At 41.3% G+C, this 15,683-nt stretch overlaps 1 protein-coding gene across 2 annotated transcripts in view; it reads right to left on the bottom strand.

The window, feature by feature from the left end:
* GLRA2 (glycine receptor alpha 2) overlaps positions 1–15,683 on the bottom strand; it is a 132,298-nt gene that overhangs the window by 103,732 nt on the left and 12,883 nt on the right. Inside the window, exon 3 of one of the 2 annotated variants that reach the window (XM_075057249.1) lies at positions 4,547–4,614. In XM_075057249.1, the coding sequence (XP_074913350.1) occupies positions 4,547–4,614 (68 nt within the window). Of the gene's footprint in view, positions 1–4,382; positions 4,451–4,546; positions 4,615–15,683 lie in introns of both variants that reach the window. The other variant, XM_075057250.1, reaches the window with a different exon arrangement.

Below are 15,683 nucleotides of genomic sequence, written 5' to 3'. Positions count from 1 at the left end.
GGTAGCTCAAGGCAACTCAGATAAACAGTTTTCCTCTGTTCTCAAGCCGTAAGATCAGAGTAATACTAAAATACTGAAGGAATATTAATCTGATTAGTTTTAATAGAGTTATCTGAAGATTTAGGGACTCAGTCCACAGATATACTTCGTTTGTGTTATAGGAATCTAGGAATCTAGGAGAGGTTTTTCAGCAAATCCATGGCCACCAGATTCACTGCTCAGAGCTTCAGGAAAGCTCTGGGTCCCTTTGGTCTCAGCACTGCTGTGGCAGGGGGTGCAGGGAAGCCCAGCTCCCTCTTCAGTGCTACTTTCTGTCTCTGAACTGATGCTCATCTTAGATCTTAGCCTTCCTCCCATCCTCCTCTCCAACAGCATTGATCGCCCAGGTGTTGAGTCAGATGTCTCAGGCAAACAGCAGACTTAGCTGGCCTTCCACGCATAAGAGGGTCTTGCCAAAGAGACTACTTTCTAAATCCTAAATATGAATGCTAGCTGAAAAGTAGTGCTTTAATGACCTATTTCAAAGCCATGTGACAGAAAAGCACTTGGTTACCTGTGTACCTAAGCATGCAAGGTGTCCCCAATGGCTTCAGTGGGGGCTCTGCTTTTATGCAGTGAAAACTATACGTGTGAATTAATCAGGATCTAACAAGCTGATTTGTAATTATGTTTTTTCTAGTGGGAAGATAATATCATACAGCCAGCCACAGCCAAGCTTTTAATATAAAGGAATGGCAAATTTTTCTGCTAACAGAAGTACTCAAAACACAACTGCTTTTTTTTGATGCGTTTTCCCCAACAGAGAACCTGCTGCATAGTGTCAGTCATTGATTATAGGGCATAACGACAATAATAATGTCCTCACAGCCAGTCATTTCTGTAATTAACAATTAGCTCATCAATGTACAAACTGCTCTTAGCTTCTCCTACAGCTGATAGCTAAAAAATCCTGGTCATTAGCAACACTGAACATCTGAATTCTTTGGGACTCTGCCCAGCCTGATGTAGATTACTCATCTGTGATACTCAGCTGCAGTCATGCTGTACAGTGAATTTTCTGCTGAATACTGCATGTGTGAATGCTTCCAAAAATAGATACAGAGCTTACTGGCAGAACTGCTTTATTCAGTGAAGTTACTCAGGAACATCTTTTTCTCTTTGTTTGCAAGTTAGGGCTTAAATGAAAGGCAAATGAATCAATGAAGAAAATTTCCAACGATTCCATCTTGACTCTGGCCTTTTTTTTACTATTTTTGTTTTGGTATAATATATATCATTCTAATATGGAAGAAAACCATTTCTTTTGGAGAAAAAAAAAATAATTTGTGATACTGTCCCATACACGCATTATAGTGTAGAAAAACTAATACATATGCATTTTGTTTCCCTAGACCTTTGGAAACAAAACTCATGAAGACTCTATGGAATTTGGAGAAGGTACCCTCATTTGGAGAGAACCAGCACAAAATCCTGTTTACTTTCTGAATGAAAGGTTTTAGCTTTTAGAAGAATATGCTGGACATAAGAGTTGTGCTGGTCTTTCAGACAGGGATGAATTTCATCATGGTGTCTGTCGTAATCAGAAAACAGAAGCTACTCCTGCTAACATTATTGAGAACCTGGCTTACTGAATTTAGTAGGTCTGGGGCTGTAATCCTGTTTGCCATGTTCATTTCTTCTACTGAAAGCTTCTCTACACAAGTTTTCACCTCCCAAGTTTCCAATGAGCTGCTGTAGATCATCCAAGTTATATTCTGATAATGTCCCTTCAGAACATACACATGGTTTCACTAAGCATTCCTGTCCTCTGAGACAGGAGTGTCTCTACTGAATTTACAATCCAGGGTTTTAAATGAATCGTTTAGTTTTATGTCAAGACCATCAAGAGCATTTTATAGGGAAAAATGGGTGCTAGGAGTCAAACAAAACTCATTATTTATCACAAGGGGTGCCAACATTTTTACCACATGATTGCATCTATTTCAGAAAAGCAAAGTAGATGGAGCAGTAATTGATGTCTGCCTCTCAGAGCAGTTTTAAAACATCCTAAAACTAGTCACACTAGTCATTAACAAACTGACAGCATTAAGAAAATCAGTATCAAACCATTGAACAGCATCTAAGAGAAATCTGTCCACACTTTCGGCAGATATTATGAACAAAGCAAAATAAGAAAGCCAATAGTCTTTGTTTTCATCTATTTGAATGTTTGGCTGTTTTCAGCAGAATGTGTTAATGAACATTGGAAAGGTGCACATTAGCATATTTGATAGAAGGTAAAATGCAATGAGGGGATTTAATCAAAGCAATGAAGGAGTCTAATTAATGCAATCAGCATTAGGTCGTGCAAATATTTTCATTGAATGCCATCTTGTAAAGCCAGTGACGTGCAGGATTTTTGCTACTTAACACTATGCTGATGCCTCTACACACTAGGATCAACAGACATGGCTGGGTAAAAAAAGGCTACATCCATAGCTATCTTCTCAGAATCCTTTAAACATAGGAAAACAAATGAAGTTTTCCAAAAAACCTGAAAATTAGGTCTGTTGATACTTATGTTATATGAAGATATGTTTTTTCCTGTAATTTTTAACTTGATTTTTGTTTACTTTTAAAATGTTTTTAAAATTTTATAGATACATACTCTAAAGCATTATCTGTTTATTTTATACCTCTGAATGTTATATCTTATCATTTATAGAAGAGACTTCCCCACACTATTTAAGAAAGCAATCTGCCCTAGCCATAACTTGCCCTTTATCTCCAGAAAACATCAAATAACAGGGTGGTTTTTTAAATAAAAATATTTAGGAGCAGAAAATTTCTGTTCCTGCATTCCTTAGGCACCACTTTCTAAAATGATGCCATGAATTACAACTGAATTTAAATGAAGTATTTGAATATTAAATCAAATCATTAAGTTGCGCTAAATATCTGCTCTTCCTTCATAATGCAAGGATTGCAAGGCAGTATCTATCCTATTTTATAAAAAAATAGTTATTTGGTAACCTTAAGTCCTTGTGTGGGTAGCAAGTTCATTTTTAGTTGCCAAGAACTCAGTCCTACAGGATGCTGAGCACCTTTAGTGCCTCTGGCTTCAGCAAACACAGAAAGACCTGGACGCTGTGTAGGAATCCCCAGAAAACAGAGTTGTGGAACTATATTGCAATAGCTTCAGAAGTGTCCATAGCTCTCCATAGTGTCCTAAGGCAATGAGAATAACTTGCAAAATTTCAATGAAGGGGAGACCACCCATTTTTAATTTATTTTGTGGCAGCAGTGACTTGAGGAATTCAAAGTTAAGCTGGGATTTGTCACTATACCCTTTCTAGAATGAGCACTTCTTCTATATGAGCACCTGATAATTATTATGGGTTTATCACATTATTATAAGAAAGCCATCAAAAATCTCTCTGTACTAACCCCAGTAGTCACATGTATGTATGCTTGAATAAATAACTGATCCATTTTGTTCATTGTTTGAAAAGCCAGATTAAAAAACTGAGCATCTTTTTAAATGGACTAAAAATTTTTTTTTTTTCATTTTTCTTAGCAAGTATTGAAGAAAAAGAAAATTAACCTCTAGACTAAAAAATAAAAAATTGGACTAAAATTTTAATTTCCATTTTTTTAACTTGACTTCATTAATCCTAAATTTTTGCAATTTTAAAAAGAAAAATCTCATCTTGAAATGAAAAATTGAACTATTTATTTTTATATATATCAAAATGAAAACTGACATTTTCATTTGGGCCTTGTTTTTTTGACTGATAACGTTCTTTGAATTCAGTCAAAATACACATTTCTGTCAGCTGCGATCCCCTCGTTTCCTAGTTTAACCCTCAGAATACCCAAGTCTCCTTATACCTATATGTTTTAGCCAAAACCTCAAGTTTTGCATTCACTTCAGTTGCTGATGTGGCTGCAATTCACAGAGATTTAACTAAGTTAAACAAGGCCGTCCTGGTAGCTCTGTCAGCACAGTCTGCAGCAACAGATAATTCAGCATGTGGTGTAAGACCTACTCAAAATATGGAGTACTTGGCAGGGAGCCCCACAGCTGAGCTCCAGCCATTCCTCTGCCTCTTCAGTGCTAATAAAACCTGAGAAATCTGGTTTGCACACACCTGTATTTGCTGCCACCACAGTCACTACAGACTACGGTGCAGTCACTGCATATGTACATTTAGACTTGGTAGTTGAGTTTAATAATTTATATACCTCTTTATACAGTTATTTTATATTTATTTTATTTTAATTCAGCTAGTAGGTTTTTAGTAGCTTAATAACTTAGTAACTGTCCCCACGTCCTGAGCATCTCTATTCTACATCACATCCCACTCCTTCACAAGATGGCTTCAATGACCAGTCCCACTCACCATTGTAGTTTCTGCTATTGAACCAAAGCTGTTGATAAATATGTTGCAGGTAACATTTACAGGAGGACCTGCAAGTTGAACAATAAATAGAAAAATTGACAGGTTGTGTTCATGACATATATTAAGTATTGTTGTTCTCTTGCCAATGACATCATAGCACTTACCATTGTGGTTTCTGTGACTGATCCAAAACTGTTGATAAAAATATTGCAAGTAACGTTTACTGGAGGACCTGTGGAATGCAATAAAAATGTTGCAATATACATTGAAATAAAAGTACAGATCTCTCAGCCTCCATACAATCTGGTACAGATGTGGCTGAAAACAAGTAGAAAGTGAGTTTTCCCAAACAGATCATGTAAATATCGATCAAAAGAGAAACATTATCAATACTAATTTAATTAACCTAGTTTCACTGGAAGTTGTTATATAAATACACAGAACTACATCCTTGCATTTAAGGATTTATGAGAAGAGTTGAGTGAGGGCATGAGTATAACAGTTTTTTCTTTATCCACAGTGCCAGCACAGAATATGTTTTAGCATTGCAACCACGCCTCTCTCCCTTCCCTCTCAGACTTAAAATTAAAAGATTATCTCTCCACACCTATTCCACTTTGTATGCAAAGGCTTTCCACTGAAATTCCCAGCAAGGGGCAGTTTTCACATTGACTCCAGTCCACTGAAAATGGACTTGCACAAGCAGCTCTTTTAGCACCTGATCTGGAGATGTCTGCCTTGCCATAAACAAATATTTTAGCAGTATCTCTTCTGGCTTGACACAGCTTTTGCTAAACAGCTATTTGTAATCTCTTCCCTCCCGCCTCCTTTCCTGCTACTCAGCAGTCACTGACGTGTAGAAGAATGAATGGGGACTTAATATTTAATTAGTTGTCTATTAACCTCCTAGTTTTTTTGGGCACGATGAAATAAACAGGGGTTCTCAGCTGAATCAAAAAGGATTAATACTAAATGCCTGAATTTCAATAACACAAAAGTTAATGCAAGCATTGAGTATCAAGTACTTTCTTGTCTCTTTTCTCATTATTATTTTTAATCACATAATTTTCCTTATATTAAAAAAAGTCAGTGCACAGAATATAAATACCTACAATTGGTTTCATAGTTAGATCTGAAATTCCTTTACAAAAGATGGAAACTTTATTACTTTCTTTTTTTGAAAAATGGAAAGATAAAGTAATGTGCCCAGTGAAACCCAATATACTATCAGCTTCCTGAGTGCTAGACCACCCACCTTAGAGGAAACAAACACATTCGTTTTGGGAAGAAAAACCACAACAGTAACATATTTTGAGGCTGTTAAATTCCAATGAAGTGTGTTCAACTCAGTTTTTGCAACAATTGTTTTTTAAAAAACACTTCCTTTTTACATTGTACATGTGTTTTCACTTTCAACACCAAGCTAAAACAAGACAAATATTCTGCTATTCTCTGTCCATAGTATCATTTTTTTCCTTTTTACTTGATGATATTTCTACTAGCTGGACAGCTTGACCAACATATTTCTCTACATCTAAACAAACAGAATCACCAAATCATTGAAGTTGGAAGGAACCTCTAGAGATCACCCAGTCCCCTTAGTCTATCTAGTCACAGAGCAGGATCAGCTAGAGCAGGTTGCTCAGGAATACATCTAGTCAGCTTTTGAATATCTCTAGGGATGGAGACTCCACAGCTTCTCCGGGCAACCTGGGCCAGTGCTCGGTCACCCTCACAGGAAAAGGTTTTTCTTATGTTCAAGTGGAATATCCTGTGTTTCAGTTTGCGCCCACTGCCTCTTGTCCTGTAACTAGGCACCACTGAGAAGAATCTGGCTCCATCTTCTTTACTTTCCCCCCATCAGTTATTTATGCACATGGATGAGATTTCCCCCTGAACCTTCTCTTCTCCAGGCTCAGTAGCCTCAGCAACCTCAGCTTGTTACTGTATGACAGATGCTCTTGTATTGGGGAGCCCAGAGGTGGACCCAGCACTCCAGATGTGTCTCACCAGTGCTGAGCAGAGTGAAGGATCCCCTCCCTCAACCTGCTGGCAATGCTTTGTCTAATGCAGCCCAGGAGGGGCTCTTTCTAATGCAGTCGTCTTTGCTGTAAGGGCACATTGCTAGCTCATGTTCAACTTGGTGTCCGTCAGGATCCCCATGGCCTTTTCTGCAAAGCTGTATTCCAGCTCATCATCTCCCAGATTGTTCCTCTCCAGGTGCAGGACTGCATTTCCTCTGCTGAACATGGTGAGGCTCCTGTTGGCCCATTTCTGCAGCCTATCCAAGTCCTTCTGAATGGCAGCACAACCCTGTAGGGCATCAACCGTTCCTTCCAGTCTTGTATCTCCTGCAAACCTGTTGAGGATGCACTCTGTCCCATCATCCAGGTAATTAATGAAGATGTTAAACAGCATTGGCCCCGTATAGACCCCTGCAGTAGACCAGTAGTGGCTGGCCTCCAGCTGGACTTCATGCTGCTGATCACAACCCTTTGAGCATGGCAATTCAGCCAGTTTTCCATGTACCTCACTGTCCATTTAGCTAGTGTGTCCCAATAGTTTGTCTATGAGGATATTGTGAGAGACAGTGCCAAAAGCCTTGCTAAAGTTGAGATAAACAACATCCACTGCTCTCCCCTCATCCACAAAGCCTGTCAAGTCATCATAGAAGGCTATTAGTGTGGTAAGGAATGATTTCCTCTTCATAAATCCATGCTGACTACACCACTCAGTTTCCTGTCCTTCATATCTGGAAATGGCTTCAAGGAGGATTCACTCCAGGCTTCGAGGTAAGGCTGACCAGCCTGTAGTTAGTTCCTGGATCCTCCTCCTTGTCCTTCTTGAAGATAGGAGTGACATTTTTTTTCCCAAGATGAGGAACCTCCTCCAGTCACCATGACCTTTCAGAGATAATTAAGAATGGCCTCACAATGCCATCAGCCAGCTCCCTCAGCACTTGTGGGTGCTTTCTATATGGTCCCATGGACTTGTCTGTGTCCAGTTTGCCTAAATGCTTTGTGGCCTGATTCTTCTGCACTGAGTTTTCCTTGATCTGGACTTTCCCACAGGTCTCAGGGTCATGGGATTCCTGAAACCAGTCTTACCAGTAAAGACTGAGGTGAAGGAGGCATTGAGTGCCTTGGCACTTTCCCATGCTCTTTGTCAAGTTTTCTTTAATCTCATGGTGTTGTCTTGCAGAAGTCGACGTGTCAACAGCTTTCAATTCCCGAGTGCCAGCAGAACCTAGTAAACATGCTCACCTATGTTAGGAAAACATGCATGCTCATGTTAGGAAATACGCTACCGCACCACAGACTGTAGTTCAGAGGGACACTAAGTACATGCTAGAGCACTGTATCTTACAACAAAGCAAATATCTCCCTCCATTTCTCTACTCGGTTGTATAATGTCTTTTACTTGCCTCCTGCTGGTAGATGTGGAATAGTACAAGAACTCAGTAAGCTCAGTAAAAAAAAGAGATCAGGTTTGTGACCACCTGAGGAACCTGAGTATTCATAAATCTATGGGACCTGACAAGATGCATAGCAGAGTACTGAAGGAATTGGCTGATGTAGTTGCCAAACCACTCTCCATGATATTTGAAAAGTCATGGCAGTCAGGTGAAGTCCCTGGTGACTGGAAAAAAGGGAAACATTGCACCCGTTTTTAAAAGAGGTAGAAAGGAGGACCCTGGGAACTACCGACCTGTCAGCCTCACCTCTGTGCCTGACAAGATCATGGAACAGATCCTCCTAGAAGCTATGCTACATGGAGGACAAGGAGGTGATTTGAGACAGCAGACATGGCTTCACCAAGGGCAAGTCCTGCCTGACCAAACTAGTGGCCTTCTACGATGGAGTGACTACATCAGTGGACAAGGGAGGAGCTATGGATGTCATCTATTTGGACCTACAGAAGGCCTTTGACACAGTCTCCCACAACATCCTTCACTCGAAATTGGAGAGGTATGGATTTGATGGTGGACTGTTCAGTGGATGAAGAATTGGTTAGATGGTTGCATCCAGAGGGTAGTGGTCAACGGCTCAGTGTCCATGGAAATCAGTGACAAGTGGTGTCCCTCAGAGGCCCGTATTGGGACCAGTACTGTTTAATATCTTCATCAATGACACACACAATGGGATTGAGTGCACCCTCAGGAAATTTGCAGATGACACCAAGCCGAGTGGTGCAGTTGACATGCCTGAGGGATGGGATGCCATCCAGAGGGACCTGGACAAGCTCAAGAAGTGGGCCCATGTGAACTTCATGAGGTTCAACAAGGCTAAGTGCAAGGTCCTGCACCTGGGTCAGGGCAACTCATGGTATCAATACAGGCTGGGCAATGAAGGGATTGAGAGCCACCCTGCAGAGAAGGACTTGGGGGGACTGGTAGATGAAAAACTGGACATGAGCGGGCAATGTGCACTCACAGCCCAGAAAGCCAACTGTATCCTGGGCTGCATCACAAGAAACGTGGCCAGCAGGTCATGGGAGGTGATTCTGCCCCTCTGCTCTGCTCTGGTGAGACCCCACCTGCAGTTCTGCGTCCAGCTCTGGGGTCCTCAGCACAGGAAAGACAGGGACCTGTTGGAGCGGGTCCAGAGGAGGCGCACAAAAATGATCAGAGGGCTGGAACACCTCTGCTATGAGGTAAGGCTGAGAGAGTTGGGGTTGTTCAGCCTGGAGAAGAGAAGGCTCCAGGGAGACCTTGTTGCAGCCTTTCAGTACTTAAAGGGGGCTTATAAGAAAGATGGGGACAAACCTTTTAGCAGGGCTTGTTCTTATAGGACAAGGGGTAAAGGTCTGAAACTAAAAGACAGTAGATTTAGATTAGATATAAGGAAGAAAATTTTTACAGTGAGGGTGGAGAAACACTGGCACAGGTTGCCCAGAGAGATGGCAGCTGCCCCATCCCTGGAAACGTTCAAGGTCAGGTTGGACGGGGCTCTGAGCAACTTGGTCTAGTTGAAGAAGTGTCTGCTTATGGCAGAGGGGTTGGACTAGATGACCTTTAAAGGTCCCTTCCAACCCAAACCATTCTTTGATTATGATTCTATAAACCTAAGTACTGCCAACAAAACTGGTCAAGTTCTCTTCACCCTCAGAGTTTTCTGGAAAGAGCTTTATTGGTGAGATATCACCAATTCAATTTTTTTCTGATCATTTGTATTTGTTTATAAACATCAAAAGTGTAATGCAAGATTTGCAAGCAAATGAGAACAGAAGATACTCATCAGAGGATCTTACAAACTAACATTTGATCATATAACCTACAGATTCTAAGCTAAAAGTCCAAATTTCTCTTAGAGTCAATCTGGTAGTGATGGGGTTTCTAAATGTGCATAGCAAACACAAGCCAAATGAAGTAGATAAGAAAAAGATAACTAACTGAGACTGAAGTCTGCAATGCTTTTATTCTGTTTTTTACTGATCTTTTTTTTCTACTGTTGATATTATTCCAGTGGGGAAGGGGTGTATAGGTGTTGTTCATCTTAAGGAAGTAGTGCACGTTAAAGAGGGCACACAGCATCCCTTTTTCCAATGAAACATTTCACATACTCCATCCTATAAGATTTTTCTAATCTAATAGTTCATTTAAAATTAAAGCAGTAAACGTCCATGAATTATAGCCAAGGTTTGAGAACATAATCTAAAACTCTTCAAAGGCAATGGAAACATTTAATTTTACTTCACTGCCTAAAATCTAAAAAGAGTTGACATTACCTCTAAAAAATTAAGCAACATATACTTTGTAATGAAATCCTTTTTTCCCCCTTGTTTTCTTTTGTCACCTCCAATGCAAAAAGGTAACAGTCCAGGTGCATTTCAGGCACATTTGAGATAATCAAAGTGATTTTCAAGTCATAAGAAAAACATCTGTTTCTTGAAAGAACTCAGGCAAAAGAAAAATCCAAACACAAACCAGGTAGCTAATGCTCAAATCCACCAGAATGTAGATGCCTGGTATTCTGACAAATAGCTAAGATATCACTTCTGTTGCCTGCAGCTCCCATGTCCCTGCTTCCCCAGAGGGTCTGCTGCTGCCGGTCACCAGGACTCTCCAAAACACTGCCTTCTTGAAAAGCCCTGACATTATAATATGTCGTACACCCCCTGTGACTTCAGGGCACTTAGCACTTACAGAAAGTCCTCAGCGCTCACCTGCTCACCTTACCCACAAGAAACCTGAAAATACCAACTATTCCCCTGAATTTGCTGCGTCATGTTGCCTCATAGCTCCTGTACCAAAGGTGGCTGTGACCTTGCCACTGTCTGGTTAGGGATCAAATCCTTTCCTTGTCAGCTGCCAGAAGGGGTAAATCTATCCCAACGCGTGGAGGAGTCCCCATGTTGAGTGATGAGTGCTCAAAGATGTGCGCTGAGCCCCATGCAGCTGCTAACTGCAGCTTTTGCTGAACATTCTTCAATATTGATAACACACAGCCCAAAAGCTTCCTTCATTTGATACGTTCTTGAGAAGATTTACTTGTACTCTTGCCCTGGAGATCATCCTAACTGCAGCTAATCATATCTGTATTCTCACGTCCACCCCAGCTCTGCCTTTTTGATGTACAGTTTCCAGGCTGCACCTGGCAGTCTTTTTCTCTTCACATTAATTTCAGCCATATCACTAAATGTCCTTAGTGGGAATATTATAATCATACAAGAGATTTAAAATTACACCTGTGCACTTGCCAATTTTCTTTGGTATGTGTATTTATTAAGGGATTTTGTAAGGCAAACTAAAATACAGTACACATGCACACAGAGAACTGTGGGCAAAGCAGAGAGATGTGGAAGCAAAAATGCGAGATAATGAGGCAGAGCCACCTCATGAAATGACAGTGAAAATATTGGCAAGATATTTACAGACCTGTGAAGAATCTTGTGTCTTTCTCAACACATAGTAGTTTTTGGTCTACCTTCTGACTTTGGCCCATGTGCCAATGGAATTTTTTCCCACCATCTCGGATGGTTTATTTTGTTCTTTATAGAGGGGAGAAAGGTGCCCTTCTCCCCTTACCACAGAGAGCAGGATAAGCATCAGGACTGTTTGAAAAGACTAAAATCAATCCTGCCTGAGTGTGGGGATAGAGCAGGGATCCAGGAACAGGACCAAGGAGCAAAGTGAGGAGGCAGTGATCCCACCAGGGATGGAGCATCCCTTCTTCTGTGGAGCAGGGATTTCATGTCCGAGCTCAAATGAGGGAGGGGATCAAAACGTGGGTGAGGGCAGGACAAAGACCCACAAGCTGGTCTAAGCACTGGTAACATAGATCCCAGGACAGCAGGGGAGGGCAGTAGAGCTTGTAGGAGATGGTTTATTATTTGCCAGTTCTGGTGGAAGCTGGGGTTTTAGCAACCATTTCTCCTCACTGAAGCTGAACAGTCTCCAACGTCCAGCAGAGTCCTTATGAAACCTGAAACAGAGCTAACCTCTGTGGAGGGCTCTCTTGCAGCTGCAGTACTACAGGTGCCTGAATTACCACTTCAAGAGCTTGCCAATGCATCTCTTCGTGGCTGTCGTGGTTTAACCCCAGCCAGCAACTAAGTACCACACAGCCACTCGCTCACTCCCCCCCACCCAGTGGGGTGGGGGAGAGAATTGGGCAAAAAAGTAAAACTTGTGGGTTGAGATAAAGACATTTTAATAGGACAGAAAGGAAGAAAATAATAATAATAATAATAATAATAATAATAATAATAATAATAATAATAATAATAATAAAATGACAGTAATAAAAGGATTGGAATATACAAAACAAGTGAGGCACAATGCAATTGATCCCTACTTGCTGACCGATGCCCACTTAGTTCCTGAGCAGCGATCCCCCCCAAGCCAAACTCCTCTCAGTTTGTATACTGGGCATGACATCCCATGGTATGGAATACCCCTTTGGCCAGTTTGGGTCAGCTGTCCTGGCTGTGTCCCCTCCCAGTTTCTTGTGCCCCTCCAGCCTTCTCGCTGGCTGGGCAGGAGAAGCTGAAAAATCCTTGACTTAGTATAAACACGACTTAGCAAAAACTGAAAACATCAGTGTGTTACCAACATTCTTCTCATACTAAACCCAAAACATAACACTATAGCAGCTACTAGAAAGAAAATTAACTCTATCCCAGCCGAAACCAGGGCAATGCCCCTGCAGGCACATCCCTGTAAGTCAGACAGCAAGGCTGAACTACTGCTGGGGCTCCTCAGCTGGCCACGGTCATTTGACAGGAGCAAGTTGTTTATCATCCCAGCTTCCTCCCTGCTCAGAGTGCAGCAGGCAGCGTGAGGACTGGAGAAGTGCTACCAAAGGCAGCTCAGCCTGTCCTGTGGAAAGGGACTATGGGTATTGGGCCAGGGAGAGAAAGGTAGCTTTGAAGCATTAGAAAAGTTCTTTTGAGCCACAGGGAACCTGCAGCTGCTCCAGAAGCAGTGCAGTTTGCACACTTGTTTTCAAGGATCTGTATAATGCATAGTCCAACCCCTGATGAGAAAATTCACATGATTTAACAAGTTTGCTTAAGGTTCTAGTAAGAAAGCAGGAGGTAGACCACAGGTAGTCTTTATTGCAAGTACTTAGGTAAGCCTTCTCTCTTTCCCTATCATTCTGCCTTTGGGCAAAACCAATGTTTTCCTCCACTTAAACATCAGCATCTCATTAGAGTGTTAACAGCAAGGGGAAAGTATCAGTCACAGGAGGCAAAATTAATGACACCAGGACAACATAGTTACCCTAAGGCTTACAAATCAAGGTGACATCTCTTGTTAGGGAGTGATGCCTTTCATTTATGAGGTTGTCTTTCTATGAGATTTCTGTGGACTGCATCACCCTGACTCCCCAAGTATAACCATGCCCAGTAAACACAGAATTCCTTCTCCTTTAGAAGTATTCACCACAATGCAATGTACCACAGAAATTATTACGCTTATGTCAATTTTATTATTCATTGATGATGATTCTACCTGCTAAACAAACAAACAAACAAACACTCCAAACACCAAAAAAAATCCACAAGGGAAGAGATCTCAGGAACCTCTGAAATACAGTAATTGTATGGTACTTTGCACTGATGCAATTTGCTGGAAAAATCAGATAAAGACAAAATTATTGTTCTGCTTCATCAAGCTAAAACCAACATCCTCTGAAAGTTCATCTGTCACATATAATAACTTAGCTTGCTGAGAATGTCGTATCTCCTGGTGGCAATGTGGCAACAGTTTGGGGTATTTACTGTTGCATCTGAGACTCAGAATCGTATTCTGTGATATCAATATACATTCATGATCAACAGAATAAGGCTAAGAGTCATGAAGGCACTTACAGAGCCAGAGCAAGACCTGCAGAGATATTTAGGTGTCTAAATCTTTTTTAGGACTCTCATTCCCGCTGATATCACTGAGCCAAAATACTACCAAGTATCTGAGGAATACATGTGAGCAACATCACTTAAGGCAATGGTATTTGCAGACTGGAGGAGACACAACATGCCCTACCCAAAGCAGGCAAGAGACAGAGGCAACGGTAGCTGGAATCAGCAGGAAAACACTACAGATAGAGGAAAGTACAATTTTTCCCTAGTTCCAGCTGCCTATTTCCAGAATTGCACAGGCAGGCACACACACCAATGTAAATAAACAAAATAGCATCAGGAGAACTCTTCTCTTACATCAAGATTTAAGCTGCTTGCCTTCAGTTGGTTAACTTGAGAAAACATCTGAGCAAAAATACGGCCTTATGACATGACCTGGATGTAAAAAGGGCATGTGACATTCCAAAATCAAAAGCTCTTATTCAGCAAAATACCACTGAGGCCTCACAAGACAAATACTCCAGTGATTGTCAGATCCAGGTGATTACAGAATGAGTCACAGAAAGAAAATGTCTCTGGAGTAAGTACAGCTAAAGCCATCTATATATACACATTGACATAGTATGAGGTCAAACAGTGAGTAATCAATTTCTGAAGCAGTATGCGAGTTTTCAGCTGTGGCACTATTGCTGAATGTAACGGGAGTCATGCCGGTAAAATCCTATCAACGTTTCAAGGAAGGAGAATTCCTGCTAAGATGCACTTTTCCGTGCCTTAAAGAACTTGTGAAAATTGTTGGATTGGCATGCTTCACATTCAGTGAATGCCTTTGTCCACAGACTCGGCTCTGGAAGAGGAAGGTAAGTCTCACACTACAAAACCTCTTCAGTTCTGCATTTGGCATTATGGGATAGTCCATACAATGTGTTCATTCTTCCCTGACTCTTTCTGCTGAGGCTGATAACAGAAACATATATTACTGTCAGCTCTAGGGTGCCGTGGGATGTTTCCACATAGGTTATCTAATAGACACTGAACAAGAATAATTTTCAGGCACTATTTTATTTCACTCCACAAACCAGGAGCTCAGAAATGAAAAGCCCTTCAAACAGTTGACATGCTCCTGATTTACCCAGCTAACCTGAGCTAGTCTACAAAGAATATATAGCCATAGCCGTCACAATGGATTGTATAAATGCACTGGAGCTGGCTTTCACGTAGGTAGTTTGAGGGCTGCTACCAACGTAGTCATGGCAGGCTGGAATTCACTGGAGACCATTAACCTCAGGCATTATAGCTTGTGCTGAGCTCTGTATCATCTTGGTGTGGCACAGAGCACCTCTGAGCAAATTACTTGAAAGCTAACTCAGATATTTCTACACAAGCTTCAGTCACACTTGTGACTGAGTGCAGCCAGTCCCAGAGCCAAAGCCTTCCATGTGCAAATGAGTCTGTGGAAATAAATCAGAAATCTTACATCTGGAAACTTCCCATTGGAACTGCAGGCCTACAGTGCAAAGTTACTTAGTACTTACGTCAACTTTGTAAATACTCAAATAAATGCTTTAATTCTTCATATGCCCATCAAACTGTTTTGTCTTTTTTCTCTGAGCTCTCCACTCTTCTTTCAAATCTTTCCATTCCAAGTCATGACAAGCACCTTACTGCAAGGCATCTCTTTCTGAAGTCTTCCTCCCTCCAAAGCAATAGAGCAATGGGTAATTTGGGGAAACTGGTTTGCTTTTCTTACAACATGAAAAGATCCAGGCACATACTCCTTTTCTTATCACAAAACAGTGTTCACTAAAGTAAGCAAACGGAAAGGCAGAGGCTCTCAGCCTCACTGGGAGCAGGCAGCAGAGATGCTCCTTGCACCTGATTCTGAGAAACTGCTCGGTTGCTTTGCATTAACGAAGACAGTGCTTTTCGCTGCTGATCAGCATGTGAACTGCATAATGTGTGCAGAGACCTGGGACACTGCTGAAAGTCATTAAATAA

The sequence above is a fragment of the Buteo buteo genome, chromosome 25 (genome assembly GCF_964188355.1).
Source record: "Buteo buteo chromosome 25, bButBut1.hap1.1, whole genome shotgun sequence".
Lineage (NCBI taxonomy): Eukaryota > Metazoa > Chordata > Aves > Accipitriformes > Accipitridae > Buteo > Buteo buteo.
The sequence above is the reverse complement of the archived record's forward strand: the minus strand, read 5'-3'. Positions and strand labels throughout refer to the sequence as shown.